General features: G+C 25.5%; 1 protein-coding gene and 1 long non-coding RNA gene across 7 annotated transcripts; both read left to right on the top strand.

The window, feature by feature from the left end:
* The first annotated feature begins 506 nt into the window (after positions 1-506).
* Positions 507-27,511, top strand: LOC101241512 (RPA-related protein RADX). 6 transcript variants are annotated; one of them, XM_065791288.1, is made up of 11 exons: positions 592-1,758; positions 2,097-2,257; positions 6,683-6,948; positions 13,858-14,098; positions 14,395-14,511; positions 14,601-14,837; positions 15,742-15,845; positions 16,849-16,968; positions 25,634-25,701; positions 25,856-26,004; positions 27,287-27,511. In XM_065791288.1, exons 1-6 carry the CDS (start codon positions 878-880, stop codon positions 14,663-14,665), a joined length of 1,731 nt encoding a protein of 576 aa, XP_065647360.1. In that variant the 5' UTR covers positions 592-877; the 3' UTR covers positions 14,666-14,837; positions 15,742-15,845; positions 16,849-16,968; positions 25,634-25,701; positions 25,856-26,004; positions 27,287-27,511. The 6 variants fall into 6 exon arrangements, with proteins under 6 accessions (XP_065647358.1, XP_065647355.1, XP_065647357.1 ...); XM_065791286.1 differs by having other exon boundaries at positions 507-1,758; positions 14,395-14,837; positions 25,856-25,957; XM_065791283.1 differs by having other exon boundaries at positions 507-1,758; positions 14,395-14,837.
* LOC136076540 (uncharacterized) lies at positions 9,680-10,572 on the top strand. The gene is made up of 2 exons (XR_010636356.1): positions 9,680-9,819; positions 9,928-10,572. It is a non-coding gene; the product is annotated as an uncharacterized LOC136076540 (long non-coding RNA).
* Positions 27,512-27,778: the final 267 nt, after the last annotated feature.

The following is a 27,778-nucleotide window of genomic DNA, read 5'->3' as shown; positions in this document are numbered from 1 at the left end:
CTTGTATTAGAAAATCAATTTCTTGTTGTAAAAATTTCTTACTGCAAGTTTTATAGGGTCTATGAATAAAACGAGTAAAAATACTTTCAAGATCTTTTGGATCATTTCCTGAATTAAGTTTAATTTGGATATTAGTAATTGCATCTTTCCTGTGAACCTTAAACTCGAACTGGCCATTTTTACTAAGGTGTCCCAACAAGACCGTAAGGTCTTGTTGGGACACCTTAGGGCACCAAAACAAAAATTAAAAAAAAAAAAAATGCGCTTGAGTAGTATATATATTATACACTATATACTATGTAACACAGTTTGATACTACTCAGCGTATATATTCATAAGACAAAAATAATATCGATCAAGAAACTAAAGCAAAAATGATTGCTAACTTAGCTAAAGAAAACTCATCAGCTTACGATGAACGTTGCAACGGCTAATCGTTATGACTATTAATAGTCATAACGATTAGCCGTTATGACTATTTAAATAGTTATAATGACTAATGCAAAGAAGCGTCCGTCTAAATAATAGTCATAACGATAAATAGTCATAACGACTAATCCAAAGAAGCGTCTTAGCTGTTGCTATGCTAAGCTAACAATATCTTCGGATATTAGAGGACTGTACAGCAAAATATAGCATGAAGTTCAAATAAAATAAACAAAAATTAATAGTATCCTTATTTTGCAATTTTATTTGGCAAGTCTCCGCACTTTTAGTTTTAAGAAATGTCTGCGAAAAATATTTTTTTTTTGCTATTATATATTTCTTAATTTTTTATTTCTCCTTACGAATTATATATTGTCATGAAAACGAAAATAACGGTTCCGTCCAAAAGTTAAATTTAAAAAAAGTTAGATTAAAAACATACAAAAAGGCAATGGACGAAGAAAACAGCATTAAAAAGTTTTCAGCAGTTGTAAAAAACATAGAGCGATATATTTTTAATAAGTCGTTCATTTTGAAGGATATAAGTCCAAATACTGATGTATTTGATGTTACTTTACGAACTAAATTGAGGCAGGGAAAATTCATTCTCCACCCATCTCTCAATAGCATAATAAACAGACGACTGCTGAAAACAAATTCTCATGTTATTGTCACTAAGTACAATATTTATGCTGATGAAATGAGTTTTTATGCAAACAAGAGTGTTTATATAATAAAAGAAATTAAAGTGTCAGACTTAGAAGGTAATGACACACTACCATCAGATGAAAATTTTCCTGTGAACGCTTTTTTTTCAAGTAAACCATTAGCGAGCTTGCAAGGATACTATATGCATTTTTATATAAATGAAGAATGTTATGGTATTATATGGAAAGAAAACAATTTAAAAGTAATGGAACCAAACATACTTTTATCAATTGACCAATTAAACACTCAGTATGTAAATAAAAAAATATTTAAGCCATATCACCCTGTTTATGGCACTGTGATTGCAAAATCTAGATTGACTTATTATGGAAAAAAATGTTCTTCTGTCAAGTGTCCATATTTGTTTTCAATAGAAATAGAAAGTAACGGTGTTTCATGCAGTGTTAGTTTTTGGAGTACATCTTGTTTTTCATTTTTCAAGTCTGTCAAAGTTGGTCAGGTTTTAGTTTTTAAAAATTATTCAATTAGAAAAAGATACAGTATACGATCTAACACAGTGTTTAGCTGTAGCAAGTCAGCTGATATTGAGCTTACAATTAATCCAGAAAATCCTGAAGGAGAAGTTGGTCTTTCATCTCACAAACCTTCTGTAATACTATACAGGTTAGTTTAAATATAAGATATGGCAAAAGCAACAATAATAAAAAATTCATGGAAGGTGGCATATTAATTATTGGTTAAAAATTGCATAAAATTTGATTTTGGATATGAATGCTTTTGTAGTTGCGAGAGGTTTTATGTTTGAATATAAATACATTTCTTGTAGTCATGATGTTCTTTTTTTCTCTCGATGTTTTAATTATTATATCAGTTCTTTTTATACTTTGTGTGTCTAATTATTTTTATAAATTAAATTTTTTAACTATCTATTTTGTTTATATTTATTTAGTATTAATTTTATGGTATTTTAAATAATTTTTTAAATTTTATTTCAATTTTAGATTTAAAACATCACTTAACAAACATAAAGTTGTTAATGAGCAAATTTATGATGTTGTAGGAGTTGTTGTCTATGTTGGGAGACCACAACGAGAAATAGCAAATCCTGAAAAATCTGAATCTGTTAGTTTTTGGAGTTTCAGGTGGATTGAATTAAAAACAGGTTAAAAGTTTTCATTATTATTATTATTATTATTATTATTATTATTATTATTATTATTATTATTATTATTATTATTATTATATATAAAATTTCATATATTTAAATTAGGGTATTTTCATAAAAACATTTTTTTTATAGTATATTATAAAGTAAGTAATCCAAATTACACAATGTAATTTAAAAAAAGTTGACTATCTATAGTTATAAGGGAGAATAGGACAATTAACAAATAAACCTATTGTGATTTCTGCAAAATGTCAATGTAACATAAATTATTTTGTGATGACAATTAATACTATACTGCACTAAGTTATAAACTAAGGTCTTATTATAAATAAAGTTACCCTAAATCTCCAGCCAAATACATTTGGGTGGTTGACTTCTTTTTTTTTTAATTTTTATAAGGATTAAAAAAAGGGGAATTTTTTTTTTTAGTTTCGATTAAAATTTTTGATTAAAAATGATGATTCCCAAGGGGCTAATAATATATATATATATATATATATATATATATATATATATATATATATATATATATATATATATATATATATATATATATATATATATATATATATATATATATATATACACACACACATGATACATTTGTTGTTAATTAAAAAAACTTTCTGTCTCTTCATTTTTTTTTAAACAGGTTTATTTCCAGCAGGGCTGCAATTATTTTATTATTTTTTTAGTTTATTTCGTTTTATGAGTCATTGAAAATTAAAGGAAAAGTTCCAAAGCATTGATAAAAAAATCTAGAAAAAATAAAAGTTTGTTGAGTATTAAAGAATAGTTTTATTAAAAAGATTTTGCTGAATAATTAGTTATGCAAGATTGTGCTTTAGTTGATTGAAACAAAAGATTGAGCAGCAACCATGGTAGTATTTGTAGAAAAAAAGAAATTCATATGACAAAATAATAGAGGCTGAAGCTTGAACCTCTGTTTATTTCTTGGCAGCTAGATATATTGGCAGCAGATATAAATATTTGCAATGCGTTTTTTAAACATGGCTCAAAAGAGAAAGGGCATTTTTAAAAAAACCAGCCTAAATATGACAACAGTGTTTCATACAAGGATAAATAAGTGATTTATAGAGGTAGAGAATAGAATCAGGAGTATGAAAGTAGCAAGAGCAATAAAGAGTAGCAACCTTAGCAAAGGTTAACTGCAATCAATAAGATATATGACTTCTATGAGAGGTCAGTAAATAAATTAAGAAGACCTAAAGCATAGGGCTAGGTAAAAGGATTGCATTTATTAAAATAAGAAAGTTTTTTGTAATTATTAGCAACAAACAATTGAGTTTTGGTTAAAATTTACCAGCCACTGGTTACTTGAAGCTATTACATTAGATTATATTCAAGATTGGCTATTTGTTTTAATAATCAAAAAGTGGTGTCTTTTTTTATCAAGACTAGAGCATATATTTGTGCCATCAACAAATAGGGCCACTTGAGAGTAAAATTATAGGCCAGATTTATTGGGAGCCTTTGTTTTGTTGAAGGCAGTAGCCCATGATTTGTTGCTTTATTCTAATGCATGATAACACCTTTCACTTTTCTGTTATTACGGTTAACAAATCAGCAATAGAACAAGAGGATCAAAATATATACTGGTTGTTAGACAGTAATTGTTTAGACTCAATAATAAATATTTGAGGTTTGGTAATTGTGAGCTCAAACGCCATGCTAATAGTAGCAAAAAAACTGATTGAATGATAGTTAGCATATATGATATGATCTCTTAAGTTTATAAAAATAAGAACCTCAGTTGCCATTTTCTAGCAGGCAGGTAAACCAGATTCAGTTAAGCACTTGTTAAAAATTTCAGATTGTTTTGAAGAGGTTTCAGGAGAATGGTATTGAAAAACAGGAATGTTGTCAAACTTTAAGCTTTTGAAGCTTTCAATGAGAAATATCTTTAATTTTTGGATATCTAAAGGTTTAACCTTTTTCTGTAGAATATCAGAGTTCTGTTTCTATACTCATTTGTTTGTACTAAAAGTTGTTTAGTACAAACATTTGTATTAAACAACTTTTTAATGGATTGCATCTGTGCAGCTGATGTAACCAATGACCTTGACATTTTTTAAATGCAACATATAATTCATTAAGAGTGAACAGTAATAAGCTTTTTTGAACATTTTGGTTTTTCTTAATACTAACCAAATCTTTCCTGGCATCATTCTTGAAAGCTATCACTTTTATAAAAAAATAATCATATTAAAATGTCTAGATCATGATCTTTGCTTATGTTATTAATGAAATGGTGCTGTTTGTTTCTGTTGTTAAAGAAACTTCTTCAGTATTATATGCTAACTAAATTCTTTTTTGCAACTCTGCCTATATTCCACTCAAACTTTTGTTTTGCAACTTTTCAATTTGACAGGTGAAATATCAAGCAATTTTGTAGAGGTATCAATCTTAATATTTTTGATTCTAGCTCCTTCTATGAACTAATTTTTATCAGTTTCAACTTTTTTTTTGAAACTAATTTTTATCAATTTCAACTTTTTTTTTTAAACTAATTTTTATCAATTTCAACTTTTCCTTCTGTGAACTAAATTTTTATCAGTTTTAACTGTTTTTCTTTCAACATGGAATTTTGTAAATTACGTAAAAAAACAAGTTTAAATAAATTTTAAATTTGTTTTTATTAAAGTAACTGAAGATTTTACAAGTATTATAAATCTCAATAAAATGTTTTTCTTTTGTTTACCATATTAATTTTGCTGTAACTATAATAAATGTTAGATTGCCTTTTATAGTACTTTTTTAACTTTTCTTGTGTGTTGCAAAAGGGTTATAACACTTTATAATTTTTATCTCAAAATATTTTACATAAAATTACGTCGAATTAATATGCGAACCATATCTAGCTTGTGATAACAGTGTATAATTGTAATTGAACTATTATTTTCTTTAAAATTTGCTTACCACATAGTTTGTTCTTGCTGTTCACAAGCATAATGTATGAGTTGTATAAAACCTTGTTTTCTAGAAAATCCAGTTTTGTAGCTATGAATGTTAAGAATTTTTCATTTATCACATGTCTCCATATTTAATATTTTTGTTAAACCTTTAAATAATATTTAATATATTTATATAACTCTTAAAAAAATAAATTTTAGGTTACTTTTAATCTATAAACAACTAGGTCCATACCTAGTTATCTAATTGCTATTATTAAATTTTAATTTTATGTTTTTTATTATGTTATTTCTTAAATTGCTGATTTTTATATGTCATATGGTGTTTTTTAAAAATGTTTAATTTAAACTTCCAAAACACTTTGATGTTTATTTCAAAACTTATCTAAATAGTTAACGTAACAATTTTAAATAAATAATGAAAATATGCAGCAAAAAGTATTTATTAAGTTTGAAGCAAAAAATTTTGAAAACTCAAAAATAATCTTTTTTAATGTTTCTAAATTTTATATTAGAAATAATTTTTCATTTATTGGAAGAGGCATGAGGCGAGTGTTGTGCCAGAGCCCTTCTCCTTGACCCAAGAATAAATATCTCCTAAACTTGTCACTAAATAAAAATATTTTAATGTTTTATTCAAAAAAATGTGTTTAAAAATATTTTAATCTCTTATTTTCTTCTTTTTATCTCATTAAAATTTTCAAAGTTCCGTTTTCAAAAGTTTTCAAAGTTCTGAAAAAAATTTCAAAAGTTTTCAAAGTTCTGAAAAGATATTATTTTTGGTTGCTCACTTGGATCAAGTAAAAAAAAAAACGCATGATTTTTTTTTCTGTAGATCTAAGATAAAGTAGTTATATATAATTAAAAACACAGTCCAAAATTTGAGACTATCTTGAGACTATGCTTTTAAAGTTGAGATTCAAATTTTAGTAAAATCCCAGAACCATTATCAATGTAGTTTGTAAAAGTTACTTTGGTGTGTCTTCAGGTTATCACTAAAATACTGAATCAGCATTATTTCAACTGACCGTGTCTCAACAACCAATATATATATTTTTAGTTAAAATTTGTGTTGCGATCATTTATTTAATATAGGCTGCAAATAATTTAAAACAGTTCTGAGATCTAAGGGTTTCACGGAATGGGTGATGTTGTATGGAATGATTCTATATATAAACTATTTTACATTTAATTTTTAATAAAGGTTTTGTGAGTAAATTTAAAACACATATGCGTGTATTTTTACCAAGTATCTATATATGTATTCTTTTAAAACAAATTTGTTTAAGAAAAATGAAGATACATGGTGCATGCTTATATGGTGCATGCTTACATGAAACAAAATAGTGCTAGAATAGTGAATTATTTTGAAACCAAATTAAAGCATTTAATTGCTAGTTATTGTGATAATAACTATGTAGTCATTGGCTGTGTATTCATTTTACACATTTACACTTTTTACAAAAAAGATCTTATTTGTCTTTAGATAAAAATGGCTCGAGTATTGAAGTCAAGCTGTACTTTTGTTCTCAGTCCAATATGATTGATTCATTAATGATTGGGAACATTTTTATTGGAACAAGGTTACTTTGTAAAATAGACGTTATTGAAATTGGTGGTAAACAGAACCAGTATTCTTATTTTACGTCTACAAAAGAGAGCCAATTTTATAAGTTTGACAATGATTGGAAATGTGAAGATTTGATGGATTTACCTTTTTCATACTGTTCTGAAGTCATTGATGTTTTTCTGGTAATGTCTCTGATTTATTTAATTTAAAACTTTGATTATATTAAAGCATAAAATTTAACTTGTTTTTAGAGTAATGATTAAATATTAAATACAATAATTGCACCTTGATGTTCTAAGATTTTCAAATATTCAGTGCTATTCTAAGATTTTCGAATATTCAGTGCTATTCTAAGATTTTTGAATACTCAGCGATCTTCTAAGATTTTTGAACATTCAGTGATATTATAAGTGAAAATTCAGTGCTATTCTAATTTTAATATTCAATAATATTCTAAGATTTTCAAATATTCAGTGCTATTCTAAAATTTTAGAATATTCAGTGATATTCTAAAATTTTTGGATATTCAGTGATATTCTAAGGTTTTTGAATATTCAGTGATGTTCTAAGATTTTTGAATATTCAGCGAGATTCTAAGATTTTCAAATATTCTTTAATATAATATAAAATATAATAAAATAAAACTTGATGACTAAAATGCACTGCGTTAAAAAGTTGAATAATTCAAAAGTCATTAAAAATTTGAATACATTATTTATATACTTAATAAATACTTTTAAACTAATAAGGAACAGTAATTCATAAAATAATTGTGCATGAAAAGCCTCAGTATGGAAATCTTCAATGGTTTTAGCTATAAAGTATTAGTTAATTAAAATTATTGTATGAAAACTGAATGTGGAAGATTCCAATATGAGTAAAATTATTTATTACAAAAATCAAATGTGGGTTTATTCTTTCCTTATTGTAGTCTTCAACGTGTAATTAAGTATTTACAAAAAAATATTGGCTGCTATTTTTTTCAACTTTGTTAGCAAAACATGATTTTTTTGTTAAAGTTAATTTTGTATTAAGAGCATTTTTAAAACATTTTGCAATAAATGTAAAGACAGTTAGAAATGGTTAAGCATTTATATGTCATAACTATTTAATATAAAAGAAATGTTTAATATTTTTTTCCCCTTGATGTTAACCTGGTGATTGGGCCTCACACACCTTGATAATAGTGTCCAAGCCCAGCAATCAACAATTATTTATTTGTTATTATGTGCATTAAAATTATTTAATTATTATTATTAAATTAATTATCTAAAAAAATTGAAAAAGTTAATTTCTAATGCATTATTAGTTTTATTAGTAAAGACATACTTTATAAAAAAAGTTTTTTATTGTGACTTGTCAAAAAGTGTTTCTAGAAGAGCTTTTAATTAGGACAAAGTAATGTGGAGTGATCTTTTGTTACTTGGCTATATTTGACCTGATATCTCAACACTATATAATTATTAAATCTGCATTGCAGATTTAATAATTATATAGTGTTGAGATATCAGGTCAAATATAGTAGTGAATTATCAGGTATATAAAATAGATATATATCATAATATACAAATATCATAAACCACAACTGCACTACAACATTTCAACTCTTTTTAATATTTTGTTAACTTTTAGGTTAAAAAAAATCATATTAATGTTATTTTTTTCAAATTGCTTTTTTATTCATTCTATAAAGTTTTATTATACTTTAGGAGTTTCCCATTTCTAGAACATAATAATGTCTAAGTATGGAATACCTCATAATAAATTGTATGAAATGATAAGTGTACACTAAAATACTCATATTAGCGAAAAAACTGGAAATTGAAATGAAATCACCTTATGCTCCATCAAATACATTAAGAGAGTAAACATATCATTTAGAAGTGCCACAGAATACTATTGCATAAATGTATTTTATTCAACAGTAGATTTCCTTGTGAGAGTGTTGTTTTAGTGTACATCATATATCAGCAATGAATATCTTACTGTTAATCCTGGCGCATAACCATGACTAACCATCACTTACCAGTGAAGGTAAGAGGTAACAGTGGATTTCCTTGTGAGAGTGTTGTTTTAGTGTACATCATATATCAGCAATGAATATCTTACTGTTAATCCTGGCGCATAACCATGACTAACCATCACTTACCAGGGAAGGTAAGAGTTTAGGATTGTCTGGAAAACAAATCACAAAGTTAACTATCTGAGTAAGAGATAAAGGCTAAATATTTAGCTGCTGATTTTATGGAGTTTTGACATAATTTAATGGAGTTTTGACATAATTTTATGGAGTTTTGAATTTTAATATCTTTTTAATATCTAATAAGTATCTACTTTATTAGACTTATTTTAAGTATTAAAAATAAATGAAAAATGTGGATCTGGGCAACTGTGCAGCAAAGACATATAATATTATAACTTAACAAAGTAAAAGGTATGCTAGACAACCAAATAAATTACCACTTACCAGTAATATCCCAACTTGTAAACAGATAATTAAATATGTCTACAAAATTGAAAAAGAAGTATTTACAACTGAGAAAATTTAATATCCTGTCTTAGTTTACGTGAATGAAAATATTTTTAAACTTTGGAAAATGTTAATCCAAATCTTCCTCTGATGATGAAGAATCTTCTAAGAAATAAGATACATAGAAGATTTTAAAATGTAGTAGTTGCTGGCTGATCTAAAGCTTCAAAACATAAAATTAGTCTTTGTTGATTGGAAAAGAACCTTTCAATTTATTTGATATATCAGCATCCAGGTGTGGTCTTCTTCTTTTAAATTGTGATTACAGGTTTGAAGTTAATAATTTATATTTAAAAATAAGTACCATTTTGAACCTTTTCTCTACAAAACTTTAGCTAATTTATATAAAAACTTATATTAATTTTTTATATAAAAACTTATATTAATTTTTTAACTAAGAGTTAGCACTAAAATCACCTTCTAAATAATGGCTTTAAATTTTATTATGTTTGTTATCCTTTAGAAATGTTCAACACACAAGTTGTTCTACCAAACACCATCTATGTCTCTGTGATGAAAACAGGTTATTTTGGAATTTTTTTGTATCATTGTATGTCTTAAATTTATGTTGGTTAAATAACTTGTTGAATAACTTTTTCATGTTATTAAATGTCTGTTTTTTAAATTTAAGGTTCCAGTTTTAGAAAGAGAGTATTTAAAGGACCAGAAAGCCAAGCATGGGTACTTTAGAAACTGGCAGATAGGCCGAGTAGACAAGAAGGATACAGCAAAGATTGTAAGACTGATGTGAAAATTGTTATAACAGCTAACACAGCAGTTCCTTTAGATTGATATTATATCAGTGGTTTATGATTTAGAAATAATAAAAAATGATTTAGTAGTCAGATAAAATAAAGAATTTATTAAAATGAAGAATTTATTTCAATAGGCTGTGTACTTTACCAAAATAAGTTACCACTTCACCATTTTATAGTTGAAATAGATGATAAAAGTAACAATCCAAAGAAATGTATAGAAATTATTGATCGATAATCTTTTGCAGATGATTTATATGATTTTGCAATATGTTAATTTGTTCCAATTCAGAAATTGATTTCTATGTAAACTATAATATTTTATCTGTTCTTAAAACAGAACAAGGTAAACTTTATAAATAGTGTGCTGGAATATGTAAAAGCTTTAATCTCTCAAATTATTCAGTGGAAAAACCTGGTCTTGTATACCATGTCAAATGGCTGATATTTGCTTTTTGAAACGAGATTGTTTATACAAGAGCAAAGAATTCTACAGAAAAATTGTGTGCAATTATGAAGTATATTTTTTAAGTTTACTGCATTTGTTTTGATGTAATGTGTCTTTATAAAGATGTCCCTACACTTCTTCATAACACAATAGAGCTGGTTAAAAATCAGACAGACAATACACAACAGACTATTTTTTAAAATCTTCAAGGAAAGATATTACTGACTTTAAAAAAACTCTCTGTTATATGTAGCAGGATGATGAAAAAGATATAAAGGATCAAGCTATCCTACAAATTTAAGAGAAGTAAATCTTAAAGTTGAAGTAAAATAAAAGTATAAGCAATTAAGCAATCGAGTATAAGTAAAGTACTTATAAAGTATAAGCAAAGTAAAGTATAAGCAATTAGTTTTAAAGCTGAGACCTGTAGGGGTTCTTTAATTGAAGTTGAACTTTCAACATCAATCCTAATTAATTAAAGTATGCTTTGCAAACTTATTAAAAACTTATTCTCAAGGATTTACCCAACAACTCACTATCAGTGGGAAAATTTGTAAATCTTGTATTGGAGGCATCAAATAATTTTTATGCTAAAGTTAATTGACACAACTTCATCCTTACTAAAAAACAGAGCTAACCAGAAATTAACTGTACTTCATCTAAAATAGATTTCTTAATATTTTTTATTTTAAAAAAAATGTATTGTTTTCTTATTTTTTATACGGTTTACCTGCTAGGCAGAGAATCAAGTTAAGTACAATACTTCTAGAGAATGAAATTTTAATTATAAGGCAAGCGCTCACTAGTTGACTAACAGCTGATGATTTGTTTCATAGATTATTAGCTTTATTTAAATAACACTGACATTTATTATGTAATATATGACTTGAAAGCTGCGTAAGTCACTTTCAAAAAATCAAGTTATTGATAACAATGATTACAATCTAATGGTATCTTTTCATTTGTGAAAATTTCACAAATATAATTTAATTTTTGAAAGTTAACATATTAGATAAGTTTTTATATAATTAAATTAAGTTAAAACATCTGTTATAGTATGTAAACTTATCCTTATAAAATTCTATATATCAAAATACAATATTTCTAGGGGTTGTATATACCCTTGTTCAAGTAATATCAAATATAATTTAATAATTTCAAATATAATTTTCAACACAATTGGTTTAAATTGTTTCACAAATGAAGAGATACCGTTACACTGTATATATATATATATATATATATATATATATATATATATATATATATATATATATATATATATATATATATATATATATATATATATATATATATATATATATATACATATATATATATATATATATATATATATATATATATATATATATATATATATATATATATATATATATATAATATAAGATTTATTATTTTATTTTTATTAATTTTTTCATACATTACTACTTTATTAAAGAAACATTGACATGTAAAGTTTACATATAATACTATTAGTTTTTCATACATTGTACAAAAGTCTCTAAGAATCTGAAACATCATTTAATAAATAAGTAACAACGATTTTTAAAATGCAGTTTCTTTATTTCTTTTTGCACTTGTGAATGTTATTGGCAGTAAAATAGAGAGAAAACAACTTGGTTTTTTAGCATTCAAGATTTGGTATAACGTCAAGCTAATGATGTTAGTAACCATAATCTGGCAAAAATCTTATCAACACAAAGCGTGAAAATACTTTTAAAAATAAAACAACTTTTTTAATTTTATTTAAAAACATTTTATTATTCAAGACATTTTCGACAATATATTGTCATCATCAGTTAAAATATATTTGTTAAAAAACGGTATATAATATAGTATGTAATTGTAAAAATAAACATAATAAAATCCATAAAATTGATAACAAACTTCCTATATATACAAAAAGAATTATTAAAAATTATTTTAACAAATGTCAAATATAACAAAAGAACCGGTAAATTATATTAAATGGTAAGAATCATTTTAACATGGTTTACTTGTTTATTCATATCGGGTTTTTCACATCCTATATGAATACTTTTTTTAATTTTTAATTCAATTTTGTTGTTGGTATAATCCAAAATCAAAAAGCATTCATCATTATAATTTGTAAAACATTTTTGTTTTGAGTGAAGATGCTTATAAATTTGAGAGTTTTTATCCCTTCTGTAGTGTTCAATCATTTGCGTCTTTAAGTGGCAAGAAGTTTTGCCAATATAACAGGATTTACATCCTACACAAACAAATTTGTAAACAATGAATGATTTAAAATCTACATGAAGGTGATCTTTAGATGAAAAAATATTAGACACTTTTAAAAATAGCAATAAAATAAAATATAAAAATAGCAACACCATGGGTTCTCCATTAGCATCTGTACTTGCTAATCTGTTTATGGGTAACTTTGAACAAAAATGGATCATAAAATATAATGGAGAAAAACCCTTGTTTTACAAATGTTATGTAGATGATATTTTTGCTGCTTTTCCCTCAGAAAAGCACGCAATTTTATTCTTGTTTTACATTAAGAAAAAACATTCTTCAGTATTTTCTACCATGGAAAAGAAAGAAAACTTAAAAATATCTTTTTTGACATAACTCTATGTAAGTTGAACAACTCAACAATTACAACAGTTTTTCATAAAAAACCAACTTTTACAGCTTTACTTCATTTTCATATAAAATAATTCTTAACACTACAGAAGGGATAAAAACTCTCAAATTTATAAGCATCTTCACTCAAAACAAAAATGTTTTACAAATGATAATGATGAATGCTTTTTGATTTTGGATTTTACCATCAACAAAACTGAATTAAAAATTAAAGAAAGTTTTCATATAGGAAAATATTTCATATGGGAATAAACAAGTAAACCATGTTAAAATGATTCTTACCATTTAATATAATCTATCGGTTCTTTTGTTATATTTGACATTTAAAATAATTTTTAATAATTCTTTTTGTATATATAGGAAGTTTGTTATCAATTTTATGGCTTTTGTTATGTTTATTTTTACAATTATATACTGTATTATATACCATTTTTTAACAAATATATTTTAACTGATGATGACTATATATAGTCGAAACATATCGTTAATGAAACATTTTTAAATAAGATTAAAAAATTTGTCTTATTATTAAAAGTATTATATATATATATATATATATATATATATATATATATATATATATATATATATATATATATATATATATATATATATATATATATATGTATATATATATATATATATATATATATATATATATATATATATATATATATATATATATATATATAAGTATGCATATTGTTTTTTTTTTAAATTTTAGTTAACAAAAGATCTCAATAGTATGAATACAGTGTTACAGAATGCATATACAGGAGGTTGGTATTCCTATCCACCTTTACCGGACACATTGCGTGGTTTAAAAGCCTTTTTGTCTCCTGATCTAATGGTATATTCATTAGATGATTTGTCTACATTGGTTAAGAAACTTCATTTTTATCAAACCACTTATGTTTGTGTTTTTTCATACATTGCTTCCGTTGAAGTTGTACAAAAGAATATCAGTAAAATTATTATTTAAAAAATGTTTTAATCGTTTGAAAACATTCATTGTAATATAAAACATTACCTTTTTATTTTTACTTTATTCTTACAGTTTAAATGATCTCATAGAAAATTATACTTATATTATATATATATATATATATATATATATATATATATATATATATATATATATATATATATATATATATATATATATATATATATATATATATATATATATATATATATATATATATATATATATATAGAAAACTTTTTGTGCTATATGTTTTTTAAGTAAATTTTTCTTTAGATCCTTATATCTGCTCACAAGTAATTCTGAATGAAAAATATTCATCCAATAGTACCAGCGGAATTACTGTTTTAGGAAACCCTGATATCAGTCAGCAAGATATTGATGATTTTCTTGGTACTTCTCAGCATAATGATGTTTTAGATATTTTTCTTCGTTTATATTTAGTTGATGATGAAAATAAATGCATTTATGTTTACTTTAAGCCCATTTTGGGGTCAAAGGACTGTACTTTTGTCGAGATGCTATCTGGTCATTCTATTATGTATGAGCAATTAAATAACAAAGACAAATTTTGTAAAATGTTGCTTGATCTCCCTGTTGAGCAAAGATTTTTGTTTTATCTTGATGTATATTATTATGGCAATGAGCGAACTGAGCTTGTTGTTAACAAAGCATATGTTTTACCAAGCTGAATTTATATTTTTGGTGAAAATATTTATGTAAATATATTAAAATTATTTAAACTCTTTTTAAAAAAATATTTTGTATATTAGTTTTATAATAAAAAATCTTTAGTATCTTCAAAAAAATTGAGATTTTGAAATGCAGATGGAAAGGCCTATTGGTCATTATATTAGGTGATCAAGAATAATCCACTTATGGTTGAAATACTCATATTTTTTAAAAATTGATAAAAATCTTTAAAAAATCATAAATTTTGGTTTAAACAGTAAAAAGTTTCAAAAAGCTATAAAATTCTAATCAGTTGGCTTGGCTTATTAACTGGCCAAATTTAATAAATAAATGGATGTTATTATATATAAATGGGTGTTATTATAACTAAGTAGGCAAATTTGTAAACCTTCTATATATATTCAAAAGCCAAATTTGTAAACCTTTTATATGTATTCATATATAGAAGGTTTCTATATCTTGTATTATGTTACCTAGATTATAGGTTCAATAGATTGGATAATAAATCCAATAGATTGGATATGAGATACAAAAAGAACTTTTTAGTTACAAATTATGCAAAATATTGAAATCTAACTTTATAAAGCAAGTGCATTGAGCACATTGATTTGAAAGAATTAGACACAAAATTTTGACAGCATATTTGTATAAATGGAAACTTTTAATTTGTTCAAATATCAGTTCAAAAAAAAACATGCAAAAAACAATGTCTGACAAAGTAATGTTTTTTATATTTATTGGTGCGTTTTAACATCAGTTTAGTGATTAGATTGAGTAATTGCATCTAGTATATGCATTAGTTGCGCACAAATTTAAAGTTTTTTTTTTTCACATAAATGTTTTTAATTTGTACCTCAAAAAGTTAGTTTTGAGTTTTAATTAAAATTGAGGTTTTTTTTAATCTTTTTTTTTTTTTTAAATTCGATTTAGATTAGTAGAATATGGATAGTGGTTTTGTATGTATCAATTGTGGCAAACATAATTTATCCATTTATAAAAGTTTTCCAAATGGAACTACAAAGTTATCAACTTGTGTATGTATTTATATCTTTGATTGGTTGTTATTAATTTTACAGATTAAAATTTCTAGTATATTTTTTTAAAGGTTGTATTTTTATCTAGTTGTACATGTGTCAAATGGACATACTTGTGTAAAAGGCACATAATTGTATAAAACTTAAGTAATAACCCTAAAATTTCTTTAATTCTAATATTTTTTTTTGTTTTTGTTTTTTCAAGTTATATATTTTGAAGACATTAATAATATAAAATTAATATTTTTGTTGTACTAATTTTTAAATTTATAAATGTTATAAAATATTTTCATTTTAAAAATTAATTAACAGTTAAAACATTTTTAAGAAATAATTAGATAAAGGGACATGTTTTTTGTTAAGTTTTATTCACCTCTCTAAAACCAAGGAAGCCACTACACTCAAGGAGGTTTCTTTTTTTTTCTACATTCTTTTTTTTTAAGTATATATTTCTCAACTCTCACAACCCTTTATTCCAAAACAAAAATCTTGACTTGTAAGGACTGAAACTTTTTGCTTACAAATCGTTCTACTACCACACTACTAAGTATCGGCTGCATTACACCACTTCAACATTTTTTTTTTCATTGTTTTTTAAATATAAGATTTTTGAATCAGAACAGTTATTTTCCAAACATAACAGTTGACTCTTCTTGCCTATTTATTAATTTATTTTTGAAATATAATAATTGGTATTTTGATTATTAACTATTAATATTGTTATTGATATTGTTTTTATTGTCGGTGCATTTTAAATTTTTTTGGTTTATAATAATTATATAATTTGTTACTGATGTTATTAAGATTATGTTAATCTGTTGTTTTTTTTCAGCAATTTTGTTATTTAGGTATTCTGTAAAAACCTATTTGATTGTTATTTAGGTATACTATAAAAACCTAGCTATTGTTATTTAGGTATATTGTATAAACCTAAATAACAATAGCTAAATATGGTTGATTTTTCTTTAGGTATACTTTATAAACTTGGTTAATTTTCTTTTAGGTATACTGTAAAAAGCTGGTTGATTGTTATAGTGAGTATGACAATGTTTTAATTGCTTTGAATTTACTCCTGTTTAAGAAGGAAGCATTTCGTCACATTCTTTTTAACAAAAAATATTCAGTAAGTAAATATTTTTTTATTAGACTAGTTCATTGTATTACTTTTCAGAAATTTTTTTATTTTATTTAAATTAATTGCTCATATTAGTCAAGAAATACGGGGTTTGTGTCTTTTTTGAAAAATTGATGTACATAGTTGAGCACTTAAGTTTTTTGTTTGGGATCTGAGATTAAGCTCTGTAAAGTATGTTAATGTTTTTAAATGAAAAATGTTAAAGTTTCAAACCCCCTAATTGTTAAATTCTTCTATAATTAGACAAAAAAAAAGTTTATGTTATATTTTTGATAAAAATCTTTACTATTTTATTTTATAAGTGATTTTTAGCTAATTAAGTTATTTGAATTGTGAATTTTAATAATTAAATTAGATAAAATGCAGTTGTGATAGGTTGCCATGATGGCTTGAAATCTTCATTTTCCTCCATTATCTTCCTGAGCTACGAATAAAATAATTTTAAATTGTTTGACATTTGAGACTGCTTTATGGGGCACTCTTTGGTCAATTTTTTTCTTAACTTTTTTTTGGTCAATTTCTTTGGTAGTACTATATTAACGAGGCATTTATTCGTATATTTACAGTGCATTTATCGGTAGTATTGTTTAGCTAACAATCTGTCTGGTCTTATATTATTTATTCATTTACTAATAGTAGTGCTGCATGTCAGATAATATTGAGTTTAAACTTTATAGTTTCATTGAATCTAGATTGTCTGAAAGTTGTGTGTTCTTCATGGATTGTATGATTAAAATAAAAAAATGTTTATGTTTATAATTTATTAATTTTTCTAATTTACTGGGAGTAAGGCTGCAAGCAACCAGTATTAAGTTGGAAATTACTAAAACGAGAATAAAGTTAAAGAGCAAGGAAACAGTTGACAGAAGCAGGGATGTTAAGTCAAAGTCCAGGAGTCCCTGCTTTTACCCAGAGTCCAGAATCCCGCCCGTCATAAAAATTGTTGGGAATCCGGGACTCTTTTTAATTTTATATCAACATATGAACTTTTCCTAACTAACCTTTATTAGCTGTTATAAGTTTAAATTTGTTAAACCAACAGTTATGTAACTTTAAACCAGTAGAAGCATGAAACGTGTTGAATAATGCTGCATATGGCAAGCCCTCCAACATATAAATTATTTTAAAATGTGCAGCGTGTTTATGTTATACATTGCATATAGCAGATATAGCTTTAAAAAAATATAAGAAGCGAATTGCAGCCTATGTGGTACGCAAAACTTTTGGTGTACACTGATAGCTAGATGCCAAAATATTCTGAGGCTAGGGTTGTAATTGTCCCAGTTTTTCCATAGGAAAATGCAATGAGAATTTTAATTTTAGTTTAGCTTTTTGCTTTTCTACATATAAGAGACAATTTTACTTAGGCAGGTTAGAGTACTTAGGCACAAATATTTGCACACTTAAACTACTGTGGTTAGAGTTCTCACTCAGAACCATGAAATCCGAGGTGTGACACCTGCGTTAATGCCAAAGTATAATTATTATTTAAATGAAATATAGTTTATCATTTAAATTAAATAAGAAATGCTTTACAACATTTTGGCGACATATTAAATAAGCGTTTAATTTACAAGTTATTATAATAACGTTTTTAATAACTGTTTTTTGTGGGTTTTTTAACTAATTATGTAATTTTGGGAAGGGTATATATTAAGGGTATATAGTATATAGTATAATAATAGGAGAATACCTATGTGCGGAGAAACAAGTTGAGCATGATAAACGAACTTTGAATTTTTTGCTTACCAGGCGAGCGCTCTACCACTACATCACACCGCATATACATTTGAAGTTATCAACTTCCTTAAATAAAGAATATTAGTATACCTTCAACCTTAAAGAAATAATTGTTTTTTGAGTAAAGAAATGGAATCAAAAATAAGTTATAGTTTTTTCAGCATAATTGAAACTCTATATTGTATACTCTAGCATTTCAGAACTATTTCATCCCTAAAAACCTGGTTAATTGACCCAAAAAAGTTATAAAAAAAGATTTAAAAAAAAAATCGGAGTACAAGGAGTCCCTATTTTTTGCCCTCGGAGTCGAGAGTTAATAAAAATCAGTAGGACTTTGCATCCCTGCTAGACCGAATCAATTTACAGAACATTATTATATTGAAGATTGAAGTAAAAAATATCATTAAAATAGTTTATAATTAATTAATCCATAATAGTCAGCAATGGATATCAATATCCATAGACCATTTGATGCACCATACACCATTTGATGCACCATACACCATTTGAATTAAGATAGTAAGCTGAAGTAGAATAAAATAATTTAGTTTTTATTTACTTCTGTTTATAATTTTTATTTACTTCTGTTTGTAATTTTTATTTATTTTTGTTTTTAATTTTTATTTAATTATGTTTATAATTTTAATTTAATTCTGTTTATAATTTTTTTGTTTAAAGTTACAAAGGTCATATAAAATAGGAAAATTAAAAAAAGTTCTATTTTTCAGAATTATAAACAGCTTATTGTTTTATATGTTCTGACAGAATCTTGTATCTTTTTAAATTTTGTAAAGTATTTTTAAATGGTGATAACTTAAAAATGAGAATTTTCATATCTGGCTATAATAAAAGCATGTTTAGAAAATAAAAATTATTTTTATTTTAATTCGAGGTACATGACTTACCTATAAGAAAAAATTAATGAAATTATGAATATGGTCCATCTTCAGCAGTTTGACATTTGTCTTGATGTTGGAACAGGAGCATTGTACAGCATTTATATCGATTTGATGAATGCATCTTTTGATCCAGGTAATCAATTGTTTGCAATTCTTTGCTCTCCAGTTATTTTTGTATACTAACAAACTTAAGTATCCAAAGAAATCTTAAATTGGACAACACTGAGGCAAATTTGTTGGATTGCGGTTTTGGTATATATGTGATGTTTTGGCTTTCCAAGAAGATTTGTATTTTTTGGGCATAATGCGGTGATGCTTTAGCCACCCAAAACACGTAGTTGCCATCTAAATAATGTTTTTGAAGAAATGGAATCAATATTTTTTTTAAACATTGATTCTGGTATACTTCTTGATTAATAGCCAAGTCAATTGGATTGAACCATGGCTTGGAAATTTCCCTCTCAGATATGGCAATGTACAGCATCACTTTCTTCTTAAACTTGTGTTTATATTTGTATTTTACTATTGGAGGTGTTGTAAAACTTCTATCTGCATAATATCGATCATTTCCTTGAAATTGAGTTTTGGAGATGAGAAAGTAACTTTTCTCATCCAAAACAAAATATTTTCCATAGTAATTTCAGGTCATCCAGCGGCATTGAGATTTCACAGTTTATATTTGTTGCTTAGTGTATTTCGGTGCTCTTGTTTTTTTCAACAGACTATTTCTTGCTTTTTAACGTTTTGCAGATTTAAGGCAATTTTGCGATTGGTTGATAAGGATGCCAAAAGGATTTTCGTGCATTTGATAGAAATTTACAAAGTGCTTGTGTAGTAAATCACACAGCTGAATAAATATTTTGCTGATGCAAAACTACAAAGAGAGTGTAGTATGACAGGCGTACTTTTCTTTTTTTTGGTTCGATATGAGAGGGTTAGAATCATTCTCATTTTTTAGTTATCATTTATCATTTTTTGTAAAGTTCTTTATTATGTTCTTATCTAATATCTATTCTATTAAAAAAAATTATCATACAAAATAATGACTGTGAAAATTAAAATAATTATATTATCTTTAATACTTTTGATATATCTTAAATGGTTTTTTTATCCACATTGTGCATCCAGTTTTAATCCAGTCACACGCTGGAATTTTTTGCTTGAGAAAAAAATTTATCAAATTTTTTTAATTTCTGCTGCAGGTTGGTAAGTTTTTTATTTTTTTATTTGATTAATACAAATGTTAATATATACTTTTTAATTCATTTCTCAACATTCTTTGCAACATTCTTTACAATATTCTTTGCAACATTCTTTGAAACATTTTTTGCAACATTTTTTGCAATATAAATAACAGTTGAATGCAATTGTTTTTAGATTTTTTTAAAATTTTTTACCATTACATTTGTAATTAGGGATCGTCCACAAATTACGTAACGCGAAGTTAAACTTATAGACAAAAGACAAAGGATTAAAAGTTTTCCCTCTCGGAGTCTTAATTAAACCAAGTATATAAATAACCTTTCGCGCAAAAAGAGTAAAATGATCTCCTACTTATATTTTTTAAATAAGTTTTGCGTTGCGTAATTTATGGACGATCCCTTACAGTTTAGTTTCACCTTATATATTTATTATTAGTTATTTATGATATTTAACTGTAAACCAATTAGTATATATACAGGTGTCCAAAAATTTTATAAAACTAGGTTGAAAAGCTTTCTTTGTTTGTTTTGAAAATGGTTCTAAATGAAAAATTCAACGCAAGAATAGACAAGTTTATTCGTTTTAAAATCAAGACTTTAGTGTAATTAATAAGAAATATATTTAAATGTATTTAAAGTATTATTTTAAACCTTATTATTTCTTGTTATTTGCAGATATTTTTGATATTTATATTTAATATTTTCAGTATTTTGATCTTAATTTCTAGATGAAATCTTGAAATAATACTGTGCTTATCTCTATAGTTTACCACAGAAAGGCTTCAAACTAACTTTGCAGAGAGTGTAAATTGATCATTGGTGATTTTATCCCTTGCCCATCTTTTGAAATCTGTCTCATATAATATATTGCATAGTAATTTTACATATTTGAATATTCTAGTAACTATTGTCATCAACCAATTAGTTTTGTGTCATTAGAAATGCTGAATTAGTTTTTACCTGCTTAAACTTTTTAGTAACATCATATTATATCTTACTGAAATCTTTTCTTAGCTTCAATAGAGGCGTTAATGTCTTGCATGCATGCTGTCCTAGGCTTTGGAGAATGATTTGCCTTAGTTTAATGTTAATTTTTCGGATATAACGCTTAACTTCAAGGTACATTAGTGATTTGATTGCCAAAATATCAATCCCAGCAATCTTGACATCAATAAAACATTTTATAAACATAGCATATGGCACCAGAATATAGCATATGACAATTAAAGTTATAACAACTTGACTTTTTTCATTCTCAGTTATGATTTTTTGGGTTATATTCTAGTAAGTTATCGCATTATATGGAATTTTTGACTATCTTAGCACCAGCTAAACAATATTAACAGGTCAATAGTTATGGCTAGATTTAATGTGTAATACATTATATATTCTATATTTATGTATAACAACAACAACAACAAGATATTCATTTTCCTTTTTAAATCATACAATAATTCTATAATAATAATAATCATTAAAAAAATCATAACTCTATTGATTGTAGTAAGTAAAAATAATTGATTAATAAAAATGTTTATATAAATAATAATAATAATATAAAATAATATAATAATGAGTAAATTAATTATAAGTATTTAATAATAATTAAATGGTTGATAAGGATGGTATCACTGAAACAGAATTCTGATCAAAGGATTGACACCAGTTTTTAAATATAATAGGATTAATAATAAGCATACACACATAGAACATAAACAAAGTAAACATTTAAAAATCATACTTTGATGATAATAATAAAAAAAAATAAACAAACGAGAAGTTGATGATAATAGTTATAGTAATCATAATTAAAAAAATAAGAGTATATATTAAATATTAGGTGAATATCATATCAATAAGTTAAAACAAAATTGTTCTCAGAATTTTTTTAAACTGATTTTGTTTAAAATTAAGAAAAGACGATAAAGGTGTTTGAAGTTGTAGTTTTTTGAACTCATTCACTATGCATACAAGACTCTTGTTCCATTCACAAATGTACTGATAGACAACAGAATGTTTACCATACTTCTGAGTTTTAAAAGATATTATATATGATTCTAGTAGAGTATGTATGTATTATTCTACCTTCTGTAAAAAAGTCTGTTGTAGAAAAGGGTAAATTTTTATTAAGAGAATTAAAAAAGAAAAAGATTAGCAAATTTTAAAAACGCTGGAAAGGTTGGAATTTTTAGTTTTTTGAAAGATTCTGATGTTTCTGACTTAAAAGGTTGGAAGTTTATGATTCTTATGGATTGACGTTGAGAGGACAATAATTTTTTGATGTGATAGTTGCCATTTTGACCCCAATTTTAACAACTAACTAGAATGCGATAAAAATAATGCACAGTAAATGTTCTTTAGTGTGAATTTATCGACATAATGACGAATTATTGAAAGTGTGCCGTTAGCTCGAATTAGTTTCTTGCGTAGCTCATCAATATGAAAATTCCACGAGAGATTGCAGTCAATCAAAACACCGAGATATTTAATAACTTTTGTAGGATATAACCGTTTATTATTAATTTTGATTTGAATTTTAGAATTGTTGTTTAGATTGTGTTTTTTTTAGAAGATGAAAAAAAGATTAGTTCAGTTTTTTTTGCGTTAAGACATATTAGGCTAGCATTTAACCAATAAACAATACTTTTTAGATCCGAATTTATGTTTTTACATAGAGAGTTATGATTTGATATGCAATAGGTTTGTGTCATCAGCAAAAAGATGAATTGACGAGAAGCGAATAGAATTGTTTATGTCATTAACATAAATTAAAAACAAAAGAGGACAGATTTATACATCTATAACAGATTTATTAGTAGAATTATTACGATTTCCGATCTGTAAGATAAGATTGAAACCAGCCACTTACAACACCACGAGTGCCATAGTGTTCTAATTTAGAAATCAAAATGTTATGATCAACGGTATCAAAAGCTTTTTGTAAATCTATAAAAATACCACAAACAAAATGACCAGTGTCGAGAGCTTTCCTGATTTTTTCAGTTATTCTTATCAATGCATGGAAGGGAGAATGTTTTAAACGAAAACCAAATAGAAATTCGTTTAAACAGTTAAACGAGTTAAGGAAAAGTACATTCTAGAATACATTAGTTTTTCAAGAAGTTTACTAATGTTAGATAAAAGAGAAATAGTACATAAAAGTTTTGAACCGTTTTTAACTATTGGAATAACACAAGATAATTTTAAAACATTCGGAACAGTTCCATTTATGAATGATATATTAAATAGTTTAGAAAGAATATTTGAAACTTCATAGTTAAAATCGATAAGAAAGTTTGCGGGAATGCTATTTGGGCCTATTGATTTTCTCGGCTTCAAATTAGATATAAGAGATGAAACTTCAGGAATATTTGTTGGAGATAGGAGTAGGATATGTAAATTTGGATATTTAAGATATTTTGTATAGTTGTATGTAAGACGAATGAATATTGGATTTAAGTTTTTGTGCGACGTTTGTAAAGAAAGTGTTAAATTTTTCAGAGATAAGATTTGGTTCAGTTATATATGTTTCATTATCTTGTAAACAGTTGGGAGATGAATGATTAGAGTTTTTGACATTTATTAAATTATTAATTCCTTTCCAAATTTCGCTAAGATTTTTTTACATTTTCCGTTAAGTACTTTTTAAAATGCATTTTCTTACTGAGCTTAATCAAGGTGTATGTACATATATTTATATTTTTTGAAAGTAGTTTTAAATGTATTTATGTTCCTAATATCTTTTGATCTTAACATATTTTTTTTAAAAGATTGCGTATTTGAATCGATTTCAAGATTCCCTTTGTAATCCAAGGTTTAAATCGAAGCTTGAAGTTCTTAATACAAATTTTTTTAAGTGGGGCATAGCGATTCAAAATCAAGGTTGTTTCAGAAATAAATGTTTGGAAACAAGAGTTAACATCACTGTTCTCTATAAGATTATCCCAATTAATTTTTAATAAATCTGATTTGAAGTTTATTTTTTTAAAGTTTTTAAAATTTCTGCGATATAAATTGTGATTGCGTGGTATAAATAACTTATTAAAATTAGGACAAATACAAAATTGAGGTAAGTGATCAGAAACTGCTGTATGAAAGGATGCACATTGTTGATTTTCTGATTTTTTAGTGAAGGCCATTGTTTCTATCAAAGATGAAAATTTATTTAATGTCAATCATTTGTTACCAAAAACATTACAAAATGTCATGAATGAACCAGAAAAGTATTCCTTTGATAGGTTTATAGAAATGAAATAAAAATTAGTTGTTAACTCGGGTGGAGTTGAATGATCCAAGTAATTTTTATGCTTTGTGTCGTAATAAAATATTTACATGGTAGAGTTTAATGGTTTCTGTTACAAACTAACATTATTGTATTAACTAAATGTTTTTAAAGATGCTCTTCCAACAGTGTTGTTTCTTTTTTGGATAAAATACAAAATGCGTTGTAAATTTAGTTAGACCTGCATGACCTGTAGCCTAGCTTTATTCTCTATCACATGGTCATAAGAATGCTTTTATTTATCTTTCTTTAAAAAAATCATAATGGCTGCTTAATCATCATTAGTTTCATCTATACAAATCTTGTGTAGCTCATTATTTAGTCAACAAATAGTTGCACATTTGTTTTCATTTTTCTTTTTTTAATGAGGCATAATTATGTTAATTTATTTCAAACATAATTTTTAAATAATATTACAACGTCTAATACAATTATAAGGATTCCTCGAATTTGAGATATGTTTCTCACGTTTTGTAAATACTTTTTTAACAGCATTTCTATTTTTATAGCAGAAAAATTTTGTTTTAGAGGCTTTGATAAAAATAACAATGATTGTGACGTTAGTGAAACAATACACGAGACGAATTCAGTTTATAAGGTTTGTAAAATGTCGTTAAAAGTGTTATGATATCTTTTTTTTCTCTACTTACCTCTTTCTCCAAAAGTCAATCATTTTGCTTCGACCTTCCTGCAATAATGCATGAAGGTGCAATATTTCATGCAATACTGCAATTATATTTTAACTATTTTAGTTCTTTGGCAATGTTCCGAGTTGTAATACTTTCAAGTTATGGAACTTTGTTTAACTTGGCCCTTGTAGTGTGGAACAATGACGATTTAGTTATAACAATTTGGTTAGCACGATTGTTTGTTTACTCTTCATTGGTGCAGGCGTTAAAAGGTTTTTTTCGTAATGAGTTTATAATTTAACAAAGATATTTAACAAAGATATTTAACATACCCATATCTTTATTTAGGTCTGAGGGGTTTTTTTTTCACTGACCTTTATCCCTTTACTCTCTGTATCCATATATGGGGAGTTGCGTTGCACAATGGGACAGGATGTACCCTAAACTAACACAACTTTTCGAAAGTTTGATATATGAGCGCAAAAGAATTTTCTTTGCTAAAATATTTTTTTGCAAGTTTTTGTTGCCTTTTAATCTGACGATGGGATGTTAAAAAAATATGGTCTAGTGTCATTAGGTCTGTATTTATTTATAATTTTCTTGAAGATCTTTTCTTGTAAAGCATTTTTTATCATTTTTTTTTTAACAAAGAAATTTTATTTTTATTTTGGTTAATATGCTAAAACACTAAAAGTTTAAAAAAAAAAATTCTTCCTTTGTAGGTAATGGACGTTGATAATTAAAGTTGTTTTTAATGTTTTTTCGTATATTTGAGATTTATCACATTGTGCATTGGTTATTTTAATGCACTGCTGGACAAATCCCACATCCCATTGCTTAAATATTTGATACAGGCTTAAATATTTAAAGTTTGCTTTTTAAAAACGATTAAAATCAGTTAAGATTAAAATCAGTTAAGATTAATTATTAATCTTGTTATTCCTTGAATACACGAAAAAGTTATTAAAGCAGGACGCTTTCCACGGGCGGATCCAGATCATCTAGGTTTTTTTTGATTTGGTGGATCCAGATCATCTAGGAAGAAAGGAGAGGGGCGTTTTTTTACTTCAGTGGATTCAGACCTAGATCCAGACCCTAGTAAAGTAAGGAGGGGGCGGGACGAATGTCAGGTTTAAATCATAACACTTTTTTAATTAATTTTTTTAGAATATTAGTCTTACATTGCGTCATATATTGCTATCCCAATAGTCTAATTTTTTTTTTGCACCAAAAAAGTTTATTAAAATTTCTTATAACTTTTAAATAACCTCCCTAATTTACTTCAGTTTTTAAACAATATGCTTTGTTAAATTTATAAATTTGCAAAGAAAAATTTTTTTCCGAATTATCTAAAAGGCCTTAAATAATTCGGAAAGAATCCCCCCTCCCCGTTCCTCCACCTATGGATTCGATCTTGACGTTTCCCTAGTTGCCCTAAGATTCTACTTAATTTTTATTTTAAGTTTTTTACGTTTATTCCACGACTTCTCATAAACGTAAAAGACGAAATGAAATATTTTGAAAAAACGTAAATAAAAAGAAATCTTGTTTCAGTAACAACACAGATGCCATTGTGTATCGCTGCAATATTGGTGTTTATCTCGACTGCTTCTCCTGCCGCCATAAGTAGTTTTGCTTTTTATTTTATACAGTGATAGTGATGCTTATGTAATTCAAATAAATGTTTCTTAAGACAATGAATATAAATACAATATATAAATTTTGTCAAATACTTGTATAAATATTTATTTGAGTTATTAATAAATATAGAAATTTTAATGTTTCTTTTTTTTTTGACTATATACATATTGATTATATATATATATATATATATATATATATATATATATATATATATATATATATATATATATATATATATATATATATATATATATATATATATATTATATATATATATATATATATATATATATTATATATATATATATATTATATATATATATTAATATATTATGTATATTATATATTTAAATATATTATATATATTATATATATATATATATATATATATATATATATATA

The sequence above is a fragment of the Hydra vulgaris genome, chromosome 02 (assembly GCF_038396675.1).
Source record: "Hydra vulgaris chromosome 02, alternate assembly HydraT2T_AEP".
Taxonomy (NCBI): domain Eukaryota; kingdom Metazoa; phylum Cnidaria; class Hydrozoa; order Anthoathecata; family Hydridae; genus Hydra; species Hydra vulgaris.
Note: the sequence above shows the minus strand (reverse complement) of the source record. Positions and strands in the feature narration are given on the sequence as shown.